Here is a 24,954-nt window from a genome sequence, read left to right on the forward strand (position 1 = left end):
TAGCTTTAAAGTGATAGACTTATCCATATAACATTATTACGACCCCAACAAGACGATTGCATTTTAATGACAAAAAATGTATCAGTTATATATTTAGCATAATTTAAAGTACCCCTAGGCCAACTTAAACTATTGTCTGATCAGTTTTTCTACGGAATTTTCTAAAGTAAAAAAATCATCAGAAATGTCAGAGGATGAAGACTAATTTCCATAGAAAAACTCACACAAATACTATATTAATGGGTTCAAAACAAAACAGCAAACTCAATCACATCTTTACATGAAAGGGTGTACTAGACTTTCTTTTATCGAAAAAAACCATTGCCCTTTATAGGATTTTTACGCTGCCGTGGAAGAGATTCAGTTAATTGGCATAAAACGATCAATTTGTGAAATGTTTATCGGTAGAAATTATGCGTCTGCACAAAAAGATCCAGATGTATTTACACCTACCATAATAAACTGTTATGAGAAAATTTGTATTATCTTAAAAGTTTACAAATATCTCGTTACTCCATACGTCTATTTAAGTACAAAAAATAGAAAGATGTGGTCAACGTTTCAGTACTGACCTGTTTATAACAAACCTACAATGAAACAAAGGTTTCAACCCCCTCAAAGTCAAAATTGATATGAGATGCATTTATCAGTCATTTTGCTTTTCAAGAATTTCAAGTCTTACCCTTAACCAAGAAAAGTGTGTTCGACGCATTTGATTTATCAAGTTTTAATTTGCAAGTGTTGTGTAAGTGGTAGAAAAATAAGAAAAATGAACTTGAAAGAATATCTGATATCCAAATCAATGTCATAGACGTAGACGATCCCACATATTTGCTTTACAGATTAATTTACAGCTTATTTTGTGTATCGTACAGTAGTGAACGAATTGTATTAAAGTAGTAAATATACCTTTCAATTTTCAATTGTACCGTACTGGACAGACGATTGCTGTCAATTAAAACATGTTCGGAATCCTATCAGACAATTCAATATTTGCTGTTTTACAGGTTAATGACAGTTACTGTCCATGCTGAAACTAAGCTGAACACATATTAATATAAACGACATAATGTGTGAAAAGTCAGTAGTTTTGGATTCAACCCTGTTGATAAATCTAAAATATACAGAAGGATTAAATTTTGTCTAATATATTGGGATAAGTTAAGTTGCAACATCTTTTACGAAGTTTGTAACTATTTTAAGTTATTCTCATGCGCGGCCGGCGTACTAAGATATAGGCCTGATATCTTTAATAAGTAATACCCGACTTCCGAACAATTTGAATTATTACAAATCATTTTCAAGTAAAAAAAATGATTCTTGACTAACATAATTTTTTATCCCCCAATCCATACACAAAACTTTCTTGTTTATCCTTCTTTGTAGTATTCACAAATCAACACTTAATCTATTCGCAAGCAATTTGTCAAATGAGACAAAACATTACTATTCAGCAACAAATTTACACATCATAGCGAACTCATACCATAGTCTATTATAATTGTAGTAATAAATTAAAAATGAAAATTTGGAATATGTCAAAGAGACAACAACCCGACCATGGAGCATATAACTACAGAAAAAAAACTCGATCGGATCCATTACATTTTCATGAAATAAACATAAATCAAATGCTATTTTTTCGTAGTATCAAAGGTATAATCAACCAGTGCAACACATAATTTAAAATCATTAAGGGTACCAATGTTACTGCATCAATTGTACGTGTTCGTGTTGACTATTCTTTAGTTTCATATGTTGTGTCATGTGTACTATTGTTTTTCTGTTTGTCTTTTTCATTTTTAGCCCTGGCGTTGTCAGTTTGTTTTAGATTTAGGAGTTTGACTGTCCCTTTGGTATCTTTCGTCCCTCTTTTTGTACAGTGTAACTTTTTGACAAACATTTTCTTCTCTTCTGTGATGCTCGAGGCGGACATAATTGCAATTCTAAGAACTTTTTTTACCTTTGAAGCGCTTATCAATCCAAAAGCCAAATCTGAACAAGGAATGAAATATTTGCACGGAGCAAATTTATTCTTTGATTTGATATATTTATAACATTGTATAACAACAAATTTCATTCAAACAATATCCGTTTGTCTTCGCCAGTACTAAAATACTGTCTGGTGATACTATCGGGTACTAACAGCAGATGTATCGACCCAAAAGGTAACAATAACATTAAGGATACCAATTTGAATGCAACATACATAGTTACTATGATTTCTCATTTAATTATAAAAACAAATAGCACAAAAATTAGTTCAATGATGAAAATTGGCAATATATTGATTAAACTGATCTTATTGATTAAATGTATAATTGAATTACATTTTCAGATCAAGTATACTTTAAAATTGAAATATCACATTTCCAAACAATCAGATGGTATGCGTAGAATAATTACGAGCAGAATCGATACATATGAAACTGAAATAAATACATTATTAGATAGGTTTCTGGGGCCCTTTATAGCTTGTTGTTCGATGTGAGCCAAGGTTCCGTATTGAAGGCCGTATATTGACGTATAATGGTTTACTTTTTTAAATTGTTTTTTGGATGGAGAGTTGTCTCATTGGCATTCACACCATATCTTCCTATATCTATTCTAAATGTATAAAGGTCTATTAAATCGTCACGAGCTTAAAGTTTTAAAGTTGATTCTTTTCATCTCATGTTATATTGTAAAATCATACGAACGTGGATTTATAAGTTACCAAAGGATAATAATTTAGTACGCCAGATGCGCGATTCGTTTACATAAGACTCATCAGTGACGCTCATATCAAAATATTCATAAAGCCAAACAAGTACAAAGTTGAGGAGCATTGAGGATCCAAAATTTCAAAAAGTTGTGCCAAATAAGATTTAAAAATGAAAATGAAAATTAGTCATAAAAAATGAAATGATTTATAAGTTTTAAGTCATGAGATAAAACTCATATTCACAGAGCAAACAATTTACAAATACATCTTTCATGTTCATTAAGTCACTAAAAATGCAAAATTTGTCACTGTTTTCTAAAAATTGTATGTTCTTATATTTGACTTTAATTACCAAAATAAGCCTAACGCTACACTAAAAGCAGCCAGCATACTATTGCAGATATCACAGCATTAGTTGACACATGGAGTCTTGATGCGTCAGACATAATGGTTAACTTTCCACCTAAACCGCCAAAATAAAGTTTGTTAGGGTCAGGAACATGCTTAAAATGGTTAGGGGTTACTTTAACTTGCGTTGTTACATCGGAATCCATCTTGGTTGGACTATTTGACGAGGAAAGTGTTGAAGTTTTTATTTTCACATTGTTTTGATTCGTCTGATTTACGGTTGTCAAGTTAAAACCATTACTAGATGTTGGTAATCCAGAAACCATTTGTTTGGTTGTTGCTGTTGTTTGCAATTTTACCGTAGAACTGTCAAACTTAAATGGGTTATGAGATGTAGATAAAGATGGCGAAGTTTTCACTTGAACATTGTTTGGAATTGTAGACATCAAACCATTCCTAGCTGTTGGTGAAACCGACACCGTCTGTTTCGTCGTCAACGATGCCGGTGCTTGCACTGTTGTTTGTGATTGAGGATGTGGCGACGGTGTTTGTGTATTTTTATCCGTCACTGATTCTGTTACAACAGAAGCATCTGTCGTCGATGGTCCGACATCTATAACTTTTAAATATTTACTGGTAGTTCCAGTTGGGTTTACTGTCGATATAGGTGTTGATGGTTTTGTGGAACGCATATTAATGGCGGAGGTGGCACTTAACGTTGATGGTCGTTGTGTTGTTGCTATGAAAAAAAATAATTGGAAATATGATGTGCTTATAATAATAGATGATATGATTGCCGTAGAAGTTGTCAAATTAATGTCACATATATTCAAATTTGATTGATATATTATGAGTTCAGATTATTAAGTGCACATGTATGACATCAGATCACATGGTGTATTATAATATAATCTAAGAAAAAGACCCTTGTTGCTTACGTGGTTGTATGTCCGCAGAAAAAAGTGTTAACTTAAAGTTTCTACAGGTCCGCAAAAGCGTTTTCAATCTCAATGCAATGCATAGCTGTATATTCTTATAATGATTACCGTAATATGTATTCTTTTGACCTAAAACCATCATAGTTTTTATTGTTGTCCTAATACCTACCTCTTAAACAAGCTTCAAAAAGAATGTACAAGTAGACATACACCAATCACACAAAAACAAAAGCCTCACCTTATATCTTTATATTTACCAACTTTGATTAGTTACTTTGACCTTTAACTTTGATCTTAATTACGTAAGGAACCTTCTGACCCCTCTTCTATATAGTTTCATTTTTAGAACTAACAAGGGAACCCCCTTTCCTGCCAATGCTTTGATATATCAAATCGGAACGAAAGATACCAAAAGGGACAGTCAAACTTATAAATCTAAAACAAACTGACAACGCCATGGCAAAAAATAAAAAAAGACAAACAGACAAATAATAGTACACATGACACAACATAGAAAACTAAAGAAAAAACAACACGAACCCCACCAAAAACAAGGGGTAATTTCATATAAAGTAAATGAGTAATTACTTATCATTCTACATCTCTCGAAAGATAACATAAACCAGCATTACCTCATGACGTAAGCCTTTTATTATTCTTATATGACTTAAATATGAAAAACATTTGTGTTAACTTTTTGCTAATTATATCGCGATATATTCGTGTGCGATACAAATAAATGGAAGGAAGGCGTATACTTAAAGTATAATTAAAAACATTATATACCAAATGTTTTGAAAGAATTATATGAACTAAACGGATTTGCTGTAGAGGTTACTGATGTGTAAATTGGGTTGCTTTCTCAAAACCTTATATTGGCACAACAAGGGTTTTATTCAGTTTTTGAGTTAATGTGTTGTTATCACATTGTTCGTTTCTATGTAGGTTTGTTTTTGTAGCAGTTCATTGTTTCGGTTGTTCCTTTTTTTATGTTGTTGTTTTTTCAAATTATTTTTTTCTTCTTATAGTTGATGTGTCACAGTGTCTCCCGTTTTTGGTTTGTTTCTGTTAAATGGATTTAATATGACTATTGAACAGCCATTAACCTTATATTGCCTTCATCTATGCTACAATCCAACAACCCCATAAACAATGTGTTTATATGTGTAAATCTAATTACATAAGGATGACATAAAATAACTAGTTATTGACATAGACATATAAAAGACAAATGAAGCACATGTATTCTAGATGGAAAGGTTAGCCGTTAAACCGATCTCATCCCCCCTGTTTTTTTGTTAAAATGTACTGTGCAAAGTCAGAAATATGGCCGTTGTAATCAAATAGTTCGATTCTATGTATGTAAGCGTTAGTTTTTGTTGCAAGTTCCTGTTGTTCATTTGTTTTCCTAGTAAATTATATGTGTTTCCCTCGGTTTTAGTTTGTAACCAGGATTTGTTTACCTCGACATTGTTTACTGTTTTGCCATTGTGTTTTCGTTTTTTCTTCAACTTTGATTGTCTCTTTGGTTTATTGTCTCTTTTGAACAGCCGCTATTATTTCTTCACCTACCTAAATCGACTTGCCATCCACCTCCTCGATCTATCAGTGAATTTTGTGCTTGTTGCTTAAAGTTAAGTGGCTGACTCAGCAACTGGTACACATCCCTGGAAGAAGCATCTCTTTTTCTTCTACCAATAGTGTTTGTTGTGTTACACGTTCGATCACAGTCTTGATTTTTCTCTGTGGTTAGACATACCCAAGCGTTACAATGAATATAAATGTTTGCATATTGATAAAATTTAAATGTTTGATATCGGAATCCAAACGTTGTAGAATTCAAAGGAAAGAAACCCAGAGTTGGATCAACAGCACACCTACAATGGGAAAGTAAATACTTGTATTTAAATATGATTACAAAAAGCTAGTGCAGAAGAACGGCAATAACAATTACACACGCGCGCATTCAATAGATTATTTTAATTTTACAATCATCAGTAATTTTCCGTAGAAATTTTCAAATAAGAAACCAAACAAATGTTTAAAATGTAAGATGGTTAAAACTAAAGAATTCGTAAGATTTGAATTATAATACTCTCAATGATGCATGCATAGGAGAAATAGATTTCACCATTTCGACTCCTTTTGACTCGCTCCTTTTGGATTTTTTTTCTCGCGGTTGGTTCATGCTTATTGAAATTTATATACAACACTTAAATCGGAGATAGTAATAAGAAGAGTAATATTATGTCACCAAATCGATCTATAATATTATTAATTGTCGAAAAATTCCATAGGTCATGTTCAAAATAGAATTATACATAAGAGTTTTGTTTGATGTTAATCATCTTGAATGACAGTTTAGTTTTTTTTAAACGTAATAATATCTTTATTTCATATTTGCTGTAACCATTTACTAAGTTTTCAGCTTGTAACTTAGTATCCCTCATGTTAGTTTACATAATAGTTTAGGGAAAAACTATTTGATAAGATATAACTTATTCATAATATTAGTAGCTATATAGTATAATTGATTTCACAATTATATAAAATAAATATTGTGAATATACATACAGATCTTTGTTAAAATTTCTTGTCTTTTTTTTTTACATTAAATTTTCCGGACAGTTTAGTTTTAATATACAGCTCACAAAAATATCAATAGGAATTGAATTTTGTCAGAAGTTTAATGATAAATATAATATGCAGATTATGTAATGATTTGTGTAACTTAAATTTAAAATTATAATTTCAAAGAATGTTCAGCAATGTGTGTTCTTTTTGTTTAAACCAATCATATCTATTATCTTAATTCATCAAACATAGCAATCTTTTTAGAATCTCTATTGAACAAAATAAATATTAATTACTACCTACATTTATATTAGTATAAGGTTGAACAAAAACATATTGTATTCAATGAAAAATTTCATTAATCCATGTTTTATATATCAAGCGGCGTCGGACAGTCATTACACAGCTATGGGAAATTAAAAATGGAGAATCCCTTGACAAATTCCAAAATCAAATACTGAAACACATCAAACAAGTATGAGATGTAGCATTTTAAAACAAGTGCTGTTGATAATGAAGAATGATTAATATGAAAACCACAATCCAGTACAAATCACGAGTGTTTGGAAATAAATAAAATGTCATACCATGATAGCAGTTGTTAGTAGTAGACTACTTAAACAAACACTTTTTTCAATTTAATGTACCAAAAAAATGGCGGCCGGTCAAGATCGACTGACATTAGCTCTTGTATTATTTGGAATATTTATACGTCTAACACCAACTAGTGACTACAAAATTGGTTTTAAACATGAACTGCCAGAAAATCTTGGCTATTATTCGTGTTCAAACATAACAAATTTAGGTCAATACAATTTTGCCATCGAAAAACTTTTCCCAACAGTCCGAGTGAACTCGACTACTCAATATGGCCGACCAACAACAACAACAACGATAAAACGTAAAGTACAAAATCCATCTCAGTATTTTCTTATTTTATCAATTTTACTTAGCGGTGATATTCATCATAATCCAGGTCCAATTAAACATCCATGTACCGATTGTAATAAGCCGGTGAAATGTAATCAGAAAGCGATACAATGTGATTTCTGTGACTTGTGGACTCATTTAAAATGTACAAATTCATCTGTACAGGAGTACAACATACTATCAAAAAGCGACGACAATTATTACTGTGAATGCTGTACAAACCGACTACCAAATTTTACAGACTCGTACTTCAAAGTATCAAAATCATGTAACTCTTCAATAAGTTCAGAATGTGGGTCAATTAATGTAAACAATATTTCCAATTTCAATATTGAGGACGTTGAGCAAAACATATTTGACGAGCTGAAAGGTGTACGAATCAAACACCCTAATAACTTTCACTATGCATATCTTAACATCAACAGTTTTAGAAATAAATTCTCTTCTATAAAAGATTTGTTAAATGACAACCTAGTTGACATGATAATTGTAGCAGAAACCAAACTAGATGAAACCTTCAAAAACGGCGAGTTCTTTATTGACAATTACCAGCTATGGAGAGCAGACCGGACAGCGAAAGGCGGAGGCCTCCTGTTTACATCCGCTCAGATTTGGCATGTGACAGAAAGACCAAACTTGAATGTAAAACAATCGAATCAATTTTTACTGAAATAAACTTAAAAGACAGAAAGTGGCTGATATGGGGTCTTTACAGACCCCCATCCCTCAATGATCATTTATTTATTGAAGACTTTAATAAAACATTTGATAAAATATCTGAAAAATATGACAATGTTATTATTATTGGTGATTTAAATTACAATTGTTTAGATGCAGAAAAAAGTATACCTCTAATAAATATGTGTGATGTTTTTGATTTTACAAACATAGTTAAAAAAGCTACATGTTTTACAAAAAATGCATTACCAACTTTACTTGATGTTATCCTGACAAACCAACCAAATTTTTGTCAAAATATATCTAATTTTAATTGTGGGCTCAGTGATTATCACAACATAATTTCGTTTCAATTAAAAGGTTTTGTGCCTAAAATTAAAAAGGAATTTATAAATTACAGGAGTTTTAAAAGTTTTGACCAGGAAAAATTTGTACATGAACTAAATTGTGTAAATTTTGATAATTTGCTGTCAGTTGATGATGTCAATGAAGCGTATTCAAATTTTCAATCTGAATTTGTTAACATCATTGACAAGCATATACCAATGAAAAAAAGAAGATCAATAGTAGCACCTGCACCCTTTATGAATAAAGATCTAAGAAGCGCAATCTACAAAAAAAGAATGTACCATAACAGATTTCTTAAATATAAAAGTGATGCCAACTGGGTGTTGTACAGAAAACAGAGAAATACTGTGACAAAAATAAAAAAGAGCTCAATTAAAACTTATTTTTATGAAAGAACTGCTGGTGGTCCAAAGTCAACAACATTTTATTCCACTATTAAACCATTTCTATCAAATAAAAATATCAAATCAAACAATAACATAATGTTATATGAAAATGATAAAATTCTCAGTGATCCTAAAGAGGTATCAGAAATTTTCAATAAATTTTTCATAAATGTGGCTAAAGATATAGGTGATAAAACATTAAAATAGACAGAAATCATCCAAGTATAATAAAAATTGAAGAAAATAAAAATGATTATAATGAGTTGAATTTTAAACCTGTAACAGAAGAGTTTGTGAGTAAACAAATAAATAGGTTAAATATAAGAAAAGCCACTGGATATGACAATATTTCACCAAAAATTCTAAAATTGGCACAGCCAGTAATATCAAATCCTATTAAAATTTTAGTTAATAAATCAATTGAAAGCTCAATTTTTCCTGATGATCTCAAAGCTGCTCAGGTTTCCCCACTTTTTAAAAAGAATAACTCTCTTGATAAAGAAAATTATAGACCTGTAAGTGTGTTGCCATGTATTTCTAAAATTTATGAAAGAGCTATACATGACCAACTAATGGAATTCTTAAATAAACATTTTCATCCTCTTCTTTCGGCATTTAGGTCAGGTTTTGGTTGCCCAACTGCACTTATTAAAATAATAGAAGACTGGAAAAAAGCTCTGGACGAGAACAAATTCATTGCTGCAATTTTGATGGATCTATCTAAAGCATTTGAGTGTTTACCTCACGATTTACTTTTACTTAAATTGGAAGCATACGGTCTGTCTAAAAATTCTCTAAAATTATTAAAAAGTTATTTAGAACACAGAAAACAACGAATTAAAATTGGAAGCTCTTACAGCGAATGGGATCGTATGTTTAAAGGCGTACCACAAGTGTCTTCATAAATGACATATTTCATTTTGTTAAAAAAAGTACCATTTATAATTATGCTGATGACAACACTGTATCATACAGTGATCATAATTTAGATAAAGTTGTTGAAAGCTTAGAAACTGATAGTTTAAATCTAATAAACTGGTTTTCTTCAAATTTAATGAAGGCTAATCCTGACAAATTCCAGGCTATAGCCATTGGGAAAAAAACAAATAAACATAATTTAATATTTAATTTAAATGGAAACAAAATTTCTTGTGAGGAAAATGTTACACTTCTTGGAATAACTATAGATTCGGACTTAAATTTTAACAATCATATTTCTGAAATATGTAAAAAGGCATCAAGACAATTAAATATTCTAAAACGTATGGGTAAATATTTAAACAGGCTAGGTAGGTTAACAGCATACTACTCATTCATACTTTCGAACTTTAACTATTGTCCAGTAATTTGGCACTACTGTAGTGAAAAAAATTCTTTTAAAATGGAAAAAAATCAAGAAAGAGCTCTAAGATTCATTTATGAAGATTATGATATTCCTTACGAAAAATTACTAGAAAAATCTAAATTACCATCTTTAAAATTAAGAAGAATAAAAACAATTGCAATAGAAACATTTAAAATAATTCACCAAAAAAGTCCGAGCTACCTTCATGATTTAATTGATATAAAAATTAATAAGTATGATTTAAGATCACAGGAAACAGCAGTACTCCCAAGAGTTCGAACTACTAAGTATGGCTTAAGATCGTTTCGCTATAATGCTGCACAAATCTGGAATGAGCTACCAAACCATTGTCGAGTGGAAACATCTTTTGACCAATTCAAAAAATTGGTACAGACATGGGATCCAAGTAACAGCTCATGCCAGTGCAGTTCATGCATTTAGTGTTTAAACCTGTTTTATTTTTATTTTTATTTTTTGTGTAACTATCTAATTTGTGCAATCTTATTATTAACTTGTGCTATATTTTAAGTGTACTACATGCTTTTAACTTATATATGTCATTATGGTATCTTACTATGCATTATATGTTAGAATTGTGTTGTTTTCATGACTTTTTTGTATGTGTGTATTGTATTGTGTGTGTGTATTGTATTTTGTTTTTAAGTCGATTTGAAAAGCTCACTAGAGCTTGTGTTATGTAGTTTATTGAATATCGACTCTAAATAAAACTTTGAATCTTGAATCTTGAATGAAATTAACAACTTACTTTTGGCTAAATAAGGTAAAATATGTTGGGTCATTCGGCTGGTCAGATGGGGCTGCTTTACAGTCTGGTACTATTAGCTTAAGATCGGGATGGCCCTCTGTATCTTCCAGTTTCAGTGCAACATTCAACCATTCACCAAGTATTAATTCCACTGGTTGATTTAGGGAAGTGATAAACGAATCATTGTACAATTTCATTATTATACTGAAATTTCCGGGTGCTTTTTTCTTTACGCTCTCTGGAAGGGGAGTAAATCCTCTGTTTATTTCAAGATCACGTGGGAAAATGCAACAAACCTCGACTTTGTAGGTGTTAACACGCACAATCTGTACTCCAGATACGGTCTGAACCAGTGTGTAGTCATATTTTATAGTGTTGAGGTAAATAATCTCAGTGGCATTAAGCTATGGAAATAAGAAAACTACATTTGAATTGACAGCATCTTTATTTATGAAATACAGTAGACATTTTGTTTAAAACAACATTGTTTTGCTAACAAAACAATTCAGTTTATCATAAAATAAGCAAATGTTGATCCTTAAAATTTCGTCTATCTACTGAGTCTAAGTACCATGGATTATTTACAAAACGTACCAACATTTTTCTACCAATAGGTAAATTCAGCTGCTATTGGGGCTGTAGGTCTTAAATGAATAAATCAACTTAGTAGTTTGTTCCCCGGTAATATTTATGAGCTGTAACTAATGTTTCTATGATTCTCCTTAGACACATATTGACTAAGATTCAATATTTCTCATGCAAATTTAAACTTAAATGTACAGTAGGCAGTGGAACTGAATACCGAAAAAAATCTAAAGTGAAGTGATGATAATTTTAGTATACGTTAAAACTCCTTAAAGTTCGGGGGATACAAATGTTGAAAATAGGCCGCAGATATATATCAACTTTCCATTCTAGGAAATAATTGTATACGAAACTTAAAAAAAAAAAAGATTTAGCCGTAAAGGGAGTTCCTATGGGAAATTGTATCGCCTAATTTTACAGAAATCCAACCTCTAATATTGAGCTATTATCTTTACTTTGTATAATTTTCTTTGATCTTGTTTGTGTTAATTTTTTATACATTGATTCTTGTTAGAAACAGAAAAATATCGCTAGCAACTAAAGGCGCACGTGAATCAATGACATCATAAACAGATTATAAATGGTCAGTCAATAGTTATCAAATGTACCAGGATTATAATTTAATACGCCAGACGCGCGTTTGGTCTACATAAGATTCATCAGTGACGCTCAGATCAAAATAATTATAAAGCCAAACAAGTAAAAATTTGAAGAGCATTGAAGCTAGGGGAAGTTTCTTGGTCAAATCTCATATCTCAGGGCTGTCGACTTAAGGTGGTATGGGTGTCTTCCTCCGTCTTGAATGGTAAAAAACAGAGAACCAAAGGTCAATTTTTCTATCGAGTTAGCAAAAAAATTTGATTTAGGAATGCAGATATTTAAGGTGGCTCGTGGGTACAAAAATTTTAGCAAAAAATTAAACCTTTATTTTTTCATTACAAATTTTATTTATTACACTATTAGTTGTTACTTTATGATATGGTACAAAAAACAAAAAAAAAATGATTTGTTTTGGCCCCTGATGACTTTAAAAATTGAAAAAGCTCCAAATTATCTCCCTTTGGTGCAAAAATGCCATTTTTTGGCCTTAAATTTGAAATATCTTTTTAAACTCATCGGTGACCTATATTTTTTATTATTGTTTTCAAATAAGTTGTACATAAACTAAATAATTGTAAAATTTAAGCGATTTCTTATATTAGGTTATTTTTTTATTTCGATATTTCCTCTTTTTCTCCTCAGTTCAACAGAAAAAAAGGACATTAACAAAAATGTATGCCTCTTCCAGAGTCAGATTTTAGCTTATATGAACGGTGACCCCATTTTTTTATTTCATTTTTCTTTTAAGTATATGATAAGATTCATTTATGAAAAAATATAGCAAAATCCTATATTAGAAAAAAAAAATCATTTATACCCAGGAGCCCCCTTAATGTGAATTTTCATTTCAAAGAACCAATTTATAAGAATCTATAATACTAAAATTACGAGGTCCAATTTGTCAGCCGTCATCACGTAAAAACGAAGAATCAAAGAATTCAACTTTATATATAACTAATATAGTACAAAGGTGTAGATTAAAAATTACACAACTCCAGGCCCTTTTGTTTTCCACGTTATTAATATTGCCAATAATTAAGAAGTTCCGGGTCGAGTCCGATACCGATACCAATAGTATATATTTACCTGTTACCTATTACCTTATCTGTACGTTCCGCATCTGACAGGCGCACCAACAAACGGTGTATTCAGGATTATTATGCTATATACACAGGTTATAATCACAGGGTTGACACTACTATATTGTCAAATTGTTACCTATGGTAGTATTTTAATCAGTAAGACTTTCTAAGATAACAATACGAATACTAAAAATCTGGACTAAAAATAAGGGGTATAGGTACAGTTTTCAATTTGTTAGCGGGCATGACGTAAAACAGCGAATCAAAGAATTCAACTTTATTTATAACTAATAAAGGACAATGTTGTTGATTAAAAAATACTCCATACCAGGACCTTTTTTTTCCAAATAATTAATATTACCAATAATTGATAAGTTCCAGTTCGACGGGTTCAAACAGAAAGATTTAAAAGCAGAGAAAACTGTGTATCTTATAATCGGCATGACTTTACTCAAATAAGGCTTGCGTATAGTTATATACATTAATTCAGTCACGGACCCGCGATATCACGGGTGTGTTCTAGTATTACTTATAGATATTGATATTTTTTCAAAAGTTGATTATTTTTGGTTGTTAAAAAAAAAAAAAAAAGAAGGCATTTTAAGGGGAGATAACTCTAAAACAGTGCATTTTCTGAAGGATTCTACATGGAATTTTCTTATTTTGTATTTTAGGCAGAAAAAACGTACGGTGACCCTATCTTTTCTTTTGATATTCTTAAAGCATCTTCTGAAAGCTATCTTTTCCTTATGTATTTAACAATTCTGTCATTTTGTTTAGTTTCCAATCACAAAATGGCGTTTTTTCCTTTATAATCCATACAAAATGTGTCATTTGTCACGCCCTGTAGCTTGACAAAAATATATTTTTCAACATATATCAATAGATACTAAATTTTGGCAAAGTATGAACAAATTTTATCATTTTTATTTTAGACTCCCATACCACCTTAAATGAAAATATACCCGAGAACGTTAACCCCCTCTCGTTTCAGAAACCGTCGATAATCAATAATTAAAAGTACGATTAAAAAAATACCGAACACTGTTAGCTTTCAAATTCCGAGTATGCGGAGGCAAACAAAGGGTCTCAAATAGACGGATTGTATCAATTTGACTTACATGTCTTTTTTTTCTATCAATGTAGAATGTTTACAATGTTGTTGGAATCATATAAAAAAGGAAGAAAAAAAGTTTAAATGAATATAAACAAAATGAAGATTGAATGATTGATTGGTGTTAAACGTCACATTTTCAGCAATATTGGCTATTTTGTGTTGGGTATGTTTCAATGATGGAGAGAACCAGAGTGCTTGGAGAGACCCACTGATCCCTGGTAGGATAAGTGACTATCAAATTCAATTAAGATTGAAGTCTACCTCGGATTCGTGCTCACAACCATTGGCTAGTGATACAGTTGTTGAACTGCTTAGATCACTTGGCCACCTAGGATTCTAAAATATGAAGAACAACAGGAAGGTTGCTGTTACACCATACATTCCATTACTATAAGCCCTATTTATATTTAGTCAAACATAGCCGAAAATAGCTACGACAAAACAGTAAATTTAAATCATTAACTTCCATAGGGATTTATTTAGCTAGGTATTGCAGATATTCGTTGATGTTTATTTATTGTAGTTCTTAAAAGTAAAAGAAAGCATGTAAACAAAATCAGTTTACTTACACAATATAAGGGGCCTATTTGATTCTTCCTATAATGCTGCTTTATACGTGGCGGTCATGTTTCGTGACGGAGTGTTATGTTGTTCACAAACTAGACACACCAAGACTCAATTATAGGAGAATTAGTTTGGTTGGATTCTATTCTTACACTTGTGAACATTACAAAAATAGTATAAGGTAAAAAAATTCTTAACTGTAAATAATCAGCTTCAATAAAAAATGGTGAGTTTATAGGCTTCACTGTATAAAACCTCAAATTTTCATAACACTGTTTCCTTGTTCTATTTGTTACAAAAGGGGATGAAAGATACAGGAGGAGCAGTCAAACTCATAAATCAAAAATAAACTGACAATGCCATGGCAAAAAATTATTTAGACAAAGAGACAAATAAAAGGACACAAGAAACAACATAGAAAACTAAAGACGAACCCCACCAAAAACATTCATAGTGTGTTAATTTACGTTTTTTGATTGAGTTAAGCATTCGAATTGATATTTTATGGTATTTTTTTCTATGTTGTGATGTTATGCTATTGTTTCAGAAAAAAAGGTAGAAGGTTCGGTACCATTAAAACGTTTAATCCCGCTGCAAATGTTTGCACCTGTCCTAAGTCAAGAATCTGATGTTCAGTAGTTGTCGTTTGTTTTTGTAATTTATACGTGTTTCTCGTTTCTCGTTTTTTAAATAAATTTGACCGTTGGTTTTCCCGTTTGAATTGTTGTTCGATGTGAGCCTAGGCTCCGTGTTGAAGGCCGTACATTGACCTTTAATGGTTTACTTTTATAAATTGTTATTTGGATGTAGAGTTGTCTCATTGGCAATCCCTCAAAATCTTCCTATATCTATGCATATACATCATATTTATATAGCACATTACACAAATTTCTGAATTTCTAAAAAGCATGAAAGCATGACACATAATTAGATAAATAACAACTATTGTTATTATAATTTTTATACACAAGAAAATAATAGAAGTGGCTCAATCAATATCAAACGTTCTAATTTTAATAATCAAACACACCCAAACAATCGATCCAAAGGGAAAACACCTACTGATATTCGTGTGTTATGCAGTGTCATTCTATTTACCTGATTAATTTGTAAATAGAAACGTGCAATATTATATTCCACATTCCAAACTAAAAGACGAATTGAAAGAGTTGGTATTACTTTGCTTCATAAAAAAAATGGCCAACGTAGATACAAGTATCTTGTCTTAGGGAGGGATAAATCCTACTTTGTAAAGAATCACTCTGATTCAAACAAGAATTCTCTGAAATCGATATTATCAAGAAGCTTGATTTCTTGATTGACAACATATTTGTTACGTTCGGAGGACGTGTTTTTCAACAGACTGTTGGCATCCCAATGGGAACAAACTGTGCCTCTCTACTTGCCGACTTGTTTCTTTGTTATTATGAGGCTGACTTCATGCGGGAACTTCTTAGGAAGAAAGATAAGAAGTTAGCAATATCCTTTAACTCTACTTTCCGCTATATAGATGACGTTCTTTCAAAATTTGGTGACTATGTGGAACGCATCTATCCCATCGAATTGGAGATAAAGGATACTACAGATACAGTTAAGTCGGCTTCATATCTTGACTTACATCTAGAAATTGACAATGAGGGTCGGTTGAAAACAAAACTTTACGACAAAAGAGATGATTTCAGCTTTCCAATTGTGATCTTTCCATTTCTAAGTAGCAACATTCCAGCAGCACCTGCATACGTGGTATATATCTCCCAATTGATACGATATTCCCGTGCTTGCATTTCCTATCACGATTTTCTTGATAGAGGGTTACTGCTCACAAGAACGCTATTAAACCAAGAGTTCCAAATGGTGACGGACGCCATCACGAGTTGGTTGACCGTTATGGAATAACCGTTTCAGATTGATGCGTTCAACATAGTCAACAAATTTTGAACTATTTAATGAGATAACATTATCTAAAGCGGAAATTAAAGATAAAGGGTATTGCTAACTTCTTATCTTTCTTCTTATGAAGTTCATGTATGCAGTGAGCTTCATAACAATAAAGAAACAAGTCGGCAAGAAGAGGGGTCCAATTGGTTCCCATTAGAATTCCCAGAGTCTGTTGAACGTAAAAAATATGTGATCAATCAAGAAATCGAGCATCTTGATAATGTCAGTTTCAAAGATCGTTTTGTTTGAATCAGTGTTATCTTTTACAAAGTAGGATTCATCCCTCACTGAAACAAGATACTTGTGTCTACGTTGGCCATTCTTTTTTTATGAATCAAAACTTAACAACTCTTTTAATTTGTCTTTAAGTTTAGAATTGGGAATTTTACAATTTAACAAACTTTGCATAATACTGGTTCAGAGTTCTATTTGTACAAACACAAACACTTATCTAAAATTAAAACATCAAAACTTAACTGAAAATTATAAAAAAAACCAAACAGTTGCTAAAATGAAATTGATGGTGCACATAGCCATAACAATTTTTCTTTAAATTAGGTCACTAAATTAGGATACTGATACTATAACAGAGGTCAGAAAAAAAATCGAAAAGACGAACAAACACAAGTATCAATATAAAATATTGTCCATAAAAAGGTATAAATATATAAAGAGATCACAGATTTATTCATCATTTGGATACTTTTATATCAAATACCTTCAGGCTAATTTGTTAATTATACTTACAATAACTTCTGTTCCACAATCTTTATAAGGTATGGTTACTGTTATGATATTTGTAGAAGTTTGTTTTGCAATATTGCATGGTCCGTTATAAGGATGATAAATGGTCAAATGCCTCACTTCCAAATGGGGATCTTGTATCCGACTAAATTGGATATTGAAATTTCCATCTGTACAAATCAGCTCGGGAATCGGTGCTGATAAGACAAGGAAAAATAAGGTGAGCGTTATTAACACATACAGATCATAGGACTACGAGTATATGTTTAACAGTAGTTGAAATTACCAGATGTTTGGGTGCAGTACCCATACACTACTTATTGAAATTGGTGTAGATACACGCACTAACACATTAACATTCTTTTAACATGTATTGCAAGATAGAGACATGAAGTTGTTGTCCAAACAATTGTAGTCATTTATTATTCATTCTTTTAAATTTGCGCAACTCTTTTTATTAACTCGGTTTCTTGCTTTTCATGAGATGGTTATGAGTATATTTCCTTTTGATGTTGAAGAATAATAGCCAGAAATAAAATAACAAGAGGCTCTCAAGAGCCTGTATCGCTCACCTGATTCTACTTGGGTTTTTGAAATAATATAAAAAAATATATAAGGCTAAAAGTAACAACATAACCTCATAAGAAAAGGAACATTCAGGCTATGTTTGATTTCATTCAAAAGTCACCCACTGGCGGCCATCTCGGATGATTGATCGGCTACAAAGTAACAACACTTGGTCAGCACCTCATAAGGAACATTCATGCGATGTTTGGTTTCATTCCATTTATTTGTTCTCTAAAAGAAGACATTTGTATATATTTTCCATAGGGTCCTATGTTAAACTAAGTCCCTCACTGGTGGCCATCATGAATGATGGATCGGCTACCAAGTAACAACACTTGGTCAGCCCCTCATGAGGAACATTCATGTCATGTTTTGTTTCATTCCATTCAATGGTTCTCTAAAAGAAGACATTTGTATATATTTCCCATAGGGTCCTATGTTAAACTAAGTCCCCAGCTGGCGGCCATCATGGACGATATTTCGGCTACAAAGTAACCACACTTGATAAGCACCTCATAAGGAACATTCATGCCATGTTTGGTTTCTTTCCATTCAGTGGTTCTCTAAAAGAAGTCATTTGTATGCATTTCCCATAGGGTCCTATGTTAAACTAAGTCCCCCACTGGCGGCCATCTTGGATAATGGATCGGGTACAAAGTAACAACACTTGTTCAGCACCTCATAAGGAACATTGATGCCATGTTTGGTTTGATGCCATTCAGTTGTTCTCTAGGAGAAGATCAAAATGTAAAAGTTAACGACGACGACGGACGACGACGGGCCAGGTGAACTAAAAATGGAAACGGAGAATGTGTCAAAGAGGCAACAATCAGGCCAAAATAAAGACTACAAATGTAATTGTGATGTACATTATATCCATAAATCTAGGATTAGTTAGTTCTAATAGAAGTACTAGTACCTCATATCCATAAAACAATGATGATTAAGTTCTCCTTGCTGCTCTACTACTAACTTGTCATATGTCTTAATTATTTCGAAATGTTGCAACGAATGTTTAAGTCAATGACCTTTACTGCTGTATGCTGACCTGATACAAAAACTGAATAGGGGAAGGATGCCTTAATTCAAACGTCACACATGTACTTAAATATGTACCATCAAGTCATAGAGACAATAACTCTTACCGGTTAGTCGTGTGTTTACAAGTGGTACACAGGTAACGCTTGCATACTCCTGTTGTACGGCATCACAGTTGTGATTAGTGCCAGATTGTGGGCATTGGTTTATGTTAGTTTCTGTACCGGTACATTCTACATCATCGAGATGATAAGTTGTGCTAACTTGAGCTTTGGCATAGTCAATATCGATAGGTGCACCTGCTTGAGCATTGTTTGGACTGCAAAGAAGGAAAACATAAGTGTTATTTTCTCTCTCGTTTGTCTTAAAATGTCCTCTACAAAGTCAGGAATATGATGGTTGTTATCAATTAATTCGTGTTTGTGTATGTTGGCGTTGGTTTTTGTTGCACTTCAATGTTCCTGTTGTTGTTTTGTTCTCCTCTTACAGTTGATGTGTTTCCTTTGTTTAAAGTTTGTAACTCGAATTTGTTTTCTCTGAATAGATTTATTACTTTTGAACACCGGTATACTATTATTGCCTTTATGTACATACATTACCTTTTTTGGTTTTTCTTTAAGGTCGGTTTTCAATTTGTGTTGTGTCCTTTGTACTAGAATATTGGGTTTTCATACATAAGTGCAAAAGCTCCAAGGTAAATCTAATAATTAAGTTAATGCATAAAACATACGTACGTGGTGTTCATAGTATCATTATTTTACTTACTCGTAGCATAGCATTTGACATACAACCCGGGCATCTTGTTTCCCCCATAGATCGTCACATATTGATCCCCATACACCGTTTCTCAGTACCTCTACATATCCGACACCGATTAAATTTGCTGGTCCGACTAGACGTATATCAAGGTTGTTAGGTGTACCTAAATTGATAAAAAACAATTATTCCATTATTTGTACATGTAATCAACAGTATCTGCTTAGATGATTATTTGTTTCATTAGATGAAAAACAAATATATTTGTGATAAAACAAGTTGGTGAGTAATTTCAAAACATGTTAAACCTTGAAGCAATGCATCATATCAAACCTTAATGAGAGGAAGTTTTAAGAAAATAAAAGAATACAAATGGAAAGTATCGAATCTTTTATGGAAAAAGTAAAAAGTCCAAGCATATTTATTGTAATAATTTAAGAAAATCGCCTCAAATCGAAGTGATTGTTTCATTTAAAATTTCCCTTACTAATGTACATGTAAATACAAATGAAATTGTTTGCTGAGATTGATGTGTATTTTTAGATTGTATTTTTACACAAACAAGAAAAATAATTCGTTTTGATATAATTTAAACATACAGTTTGACGGTTGTACGGTTATGGGTACGCTGGTCGTAGAGATCGAAGTTACATTACATATCACACCAACGTCATCGCTGTGTACACAATTTGTCTGATTATCGTATGAACACTGTAAAATGTCTTGTTCAGCTCCAATACAAATAACATTATCTAGCAATATAGGTCCAGTCCCTGCTCCAAACCGCCCATCAGTTACAGCTACACCACCATTACTAACAAGAAAAATTAGCAATGCAACAGACTGAACATATTTTGTTTGAATTTTGTTTTGTTTAGAATATTGCATAAACAGAAATTATAATAATTGTTGCAATAGCTTAGAAAATATATGTCTTACTTTGTTTGAACAAATCGGTAACATTCCTAAAATACAGAAAATGCAAGCTAACACAAAGTAAACGTTTTCTACTAGTGCATATATCTACAATGTGTGCTGAATAGATAGTGTAGATTCTAAGTGTGCATATAGTTATCAAAAGTACCAGGATTATAATTTTATACGCCAGACGCGCGTTTCGTCTACATAAGACTCATAGAATTCCTTACTCCATACATTAGTGATCATTTATTTAGTTTAAGCACGCAGATCTAGACGTTTAATGACAAAATCTAAATGAGTAATTATGATTATTTAATTTCTACCTAATTTTAAAGGATATTGTTCACTGCGCCAGTAAGCAGAGAAAACATAACACATGTGATCGTTAGAAAGGCACATTTAATAATGAACACGAGGCGGTAAACAGTAAAGGGAAATAACCCATCAATCATACATGTATAATCATGACACATGGAGTAAGGGAGATAATACAGATTAATACATGTGACAATCAATACAATACATTGGCGCAACTTCTTTTCTCCTTTAGTCTCTCTCTCTCTTTTTACGATTGTCAACTAATAATCTCTGTTATTATAAGAACATGAATGAAAATAAATTTTATCAATACACATAAACTAAACACATAGCTATCAATAAGAAACAAAATATTTCTGACATTTTTTCCTTCTCCTTTAAAGTCTCTATATCTTCATCAAATGCATATTACTATATAAGTAGTTAAGCAAAAAATACTTTGCATATACATTGCAGTAAACATAAAAATAAGCAGTAAATGAAAAACGACGTACATTGTGTTGTATCTCTTAAACAATTTACCCAAGGTGACGAGTGAGCATTACATTTAAAAGGAAATGAAATCTTTAAACCGCGCTGGCTTTTTCAATTCGGAACGCTTACGGAGTACGCGCTTATCTTGTTCAGTGCTCGAGTTACTAAGTGTCAAGTCATGTTCGAGACTATTATCATGTTGCGCAGTCGGCTCGTCCAGACTTTCAACGTCGTCGATATTTTCGCAAATAAGAATAGGCGGGGGTTCCGCGCGATCTGGTGGTAGGTCACGGATAGGCACAGGAAGGCTATCTTCGTCATGGCCATCTGAATCAGACTCCTGATTGTAGACATTCTGAGAATATCTTGGATTTTGCTGGGCACTAATAGTGTTTAAAACTTTATAACATTCCGAAAGTTTTACTTTGTAGGACGAGGCGCGGAGTTGATTGCCTGAGAATTTTTTGATGAAACACCATTCGCCATCACGGGCTACAACAAGGTATCGATCTCGCGATTGGGTCTTTGATCTGTCGGTATAAAGGTAAACCAAATCCCCTATATTAATATCAGGGGTCGGACGACTAAATCCGTGATTTTTATTTCGAGCCTCGTGTTGTGCGCGAATAAGGTTCATGTCAGAAATTGGCAACTGTTCATGAGTAAACTGACTTCTTTGAGTCCATAGTTCGCGGGAGGACAATCCACGCTGGCGAAGCCTAGAATTAAGTCTCGTAGTAGCTATAACTAGTGTATTTTCAGATAGAGGAGAATGATCGCGTTCCTCACGAAGTAACTCGTCTTCGAGCTCAGCGATGGCTTTATCGGCAACTGATTTTTGTTCCGATTTTTAACACGGCCAATTTCAATTGATATGTTGAGTTGCTTTAAGTATGAATCGTCACATAAAGGGCGAAAACCCGGGGCCGGGTCAACTCGAACGACAACACTTGGACCGTTTAAAGGCTTTAAAGGTATCAATAAGTGTATGAGCCCATCTCGCAAGCTACCAAGTTTTTCGTCTTTGATAAAGCATGTACTAGTGTACGACGTTACAGTTTCTCTGACGACCAGTATGAGTTGACGGTTGCGCTTAAGAACGTCGGCCACGTAAGATATGCCAACCAAGTCCGGTGGATCTTCTGAAGACTGCTCGACGAGGCTCTTAGGGAACCGTTTTAAAGACGCGCACGTGTGACAGGAGTCACTAGCCTGTTCGGCCGCCTTTGGCATGTCCAAAGCGTAAAAGTGACGCTTTAAGACGAGATTTAATTGGTGTTTTGACGGATGGTCCAACTTAATATGTAGAGCGGTGACGAGTCCGTCAAGAACATTACGTGGAACAATGATCAATTCGTTGGGTGGAGCAAGAGGATCACAACGCCGAACAACTAACAAACTGTCTTTGGCGATTGATGCAACATTCAGGTAACGTTTGACGTCTTTGATGTTTGTCAGTTTTTTGGAGGGCCGAGTGCCTTGTTTTAAATGAGCGTGAGTGCGTCTAAGATCAGGGCATTCTGATTGAATATTAATCCAGGCCGACCTGGTGGTGAAAGGTAAGCGAAATTCGTCATTGAGAACGTCTTGAATGCTTACGGCTCGAACGACAGAATCTTCGGTACGCGATATAAAGCAACAAACCTGACAATTAGGCTCTGTACAAACGGGTGCGTTTCTGCTTGCAAAGTCGGATGGAATATTTGCACGACCGGATAAATGGTTGACGCTGACCTGATATCGGCTAACAACAGAAAGAAACGATGTGACACGCGGACTGGCCGAAAATTCACCGCGACATAGTTTTTCAAATCCCTGTACGCATGGTTTACTATCTGTCAACACATTAGCTTGAAGTTTTGACTGAATAATAAAGGGATTGAAATGTTTGACACTAGCGGCAATGGAAAGCGCTTCTATTTCACATGGTAGCCACAACACTTGATGTTTACGCAACTTAGCACTGAAAAATCCTGCTAAGGACACTTTACCGTCACGATTTATGTATAGGGTCGCTCCGATACCGCGTTTAGTGACGGAACCGTCTGTGACTATCCACAGTTGATCACTGCATTTAGGTAGCGTGATGGCTTTACGGGAGCTCAGAGACTTTTGGGCAAACTCGAAATGTTCTCTTAGCGTGTCGGACCAAATAATTTTGTCAGCTGATTTCATACCACTTATTTTCTCTTCTAATGGTGCAATTAAGTTGGAACAATTCGGAATGACGCGGCTTAGCATCTTGTACGCACCGATAAATGATCGAAGACCCCGCACAGTGTCTGGTACGGGACACGAGGCTAGTGTTGCTACTCTGTGTGTGCTAGCGGAGATCGAACCCTGTGATCAAATCCAACCTAGGATTGTTATCGATTTTGGGCAAATAACAGTTTTGCTAGGTGATAGGCAAATTCCTGATTTTTGTAGTGACTGAAGAACGCACTCCCAATTGTATAAAAGCTCCTCCGGGGTATTACCGCCACAAAATAAGTCATCTGCCAACTTAGCTACGCAACCTTTTTGTAAGAAATCCCCCACTATACGACACATTAGTTCTTCAAGAGCCGTTTCGGAACCAGGCATTCCCATCGCACAACGTGTATATACGCGAACTCCACGGTAAGGGGTCGCGACTCCGCAATACTTCATCGAATCTTTTGCCAATGGGATTTGGTAAAATGCGCTCGTAAGATCAGACTTGATTATATATTTCCACTGTGCGATCGTACGGAGTGTGGAATCCACGTCAGGCATAAGAGAGGGTTGCGGCTTACTATATCTGCCAACATCGGCAAATGCTGTTACAAGTCGGAAACCACCAGAAGCTTTTTTGACAAGAAATGAAGGGTTAATATACTCGACTGAAATTCCGACGTCTTCGGGTTTACGGAACACTCCTTTACATTCCAATTCGTCAAATTTGTTTTGGAGTTCTACCAAATTATTTTTTGAATACTGTGGCATTCTACCTTTACGTTGGGGAGGCTGGACAGGACCCATATTAACAGATGCTTCAAAAGGACCTATTTCCCCATTATAACCTTCAAAGTTGGGACTAAAAACTTCACTGAACTTTCGAAGAAGTTCATTGAACTGGGTTTGGAGATCTGGACTAAGTAAATTATCTGGGTCTACAGAGACTTGTTTAGAAAATTGGGAAGTATGTTTGGAGTCTATGTAGTTTGCTGTTTTTATGTCACGGATATTGTCCGGAGCCTCTGGTGCGTTGTCTA

The 24,954-nt window shown here is 33.4% G+C and overlaps 1 protein-coding gene across 1 annotated transcript in view; it reads right to left on the reverse strand.

Annotated features, from left to right (window-relative positions):
* Positions 1-2,356: 2,356 nt before the first annotated feature.
* Positions 2,357-24,954, reverse strand: part of LOC134707027 (deleted in malignant brain tumors 1 protein-like) — a 43,607-nt gene continuing 21,009 nt past the window's right edge. The window contains exons 3-9 of the mRNA XM_063566499.1: positions 20,608-20,822; positions 20,018-20,174; positions 19,360-19,571; positions 17,651-17,844; positions 11,018-11,421; positions 5,563-5,867; positions 2,357-3,791 (exon numbers count right to left, since the gene is read on the reverse strand). Of these exons, the coding sequence (XP_063422569.1) occupies positions 3,073-3,791; positions 5,563-5,867; positions 11,018-11,421; positions 17,651-17,844; positions 19,360-19,571; positions 20,018-20,174; positions 20,608-20,822 (2,206 nt within the window). The 3' untranslated portion in view covers positions 2,357-3,072. The remainder of the gene's footprint in view (positions 3,792-5,562; positions 5,868-11,017; positions 11,422-17,650; positions 17,845-19,359; positions 19,572-20,017; positions 20,175-20,607; positions 20,823-24,954) is intronic.

This window comes from Mytilus trossulus, chromosome 2 (genome assembly GCF_036588685.1).
Source record: "Mytilus trossulus isolate FHL-02 chromosome 2, PNRI_Mtr1.1.1.hap1, whole genome shotgun sequence".
NCBI classification, from domain to species: Eukaryota; Metazoa; Mollusca; class Bivalvia; order Mytilida; family Mytilidae; genus Mytilus; species Mytilus trossulus.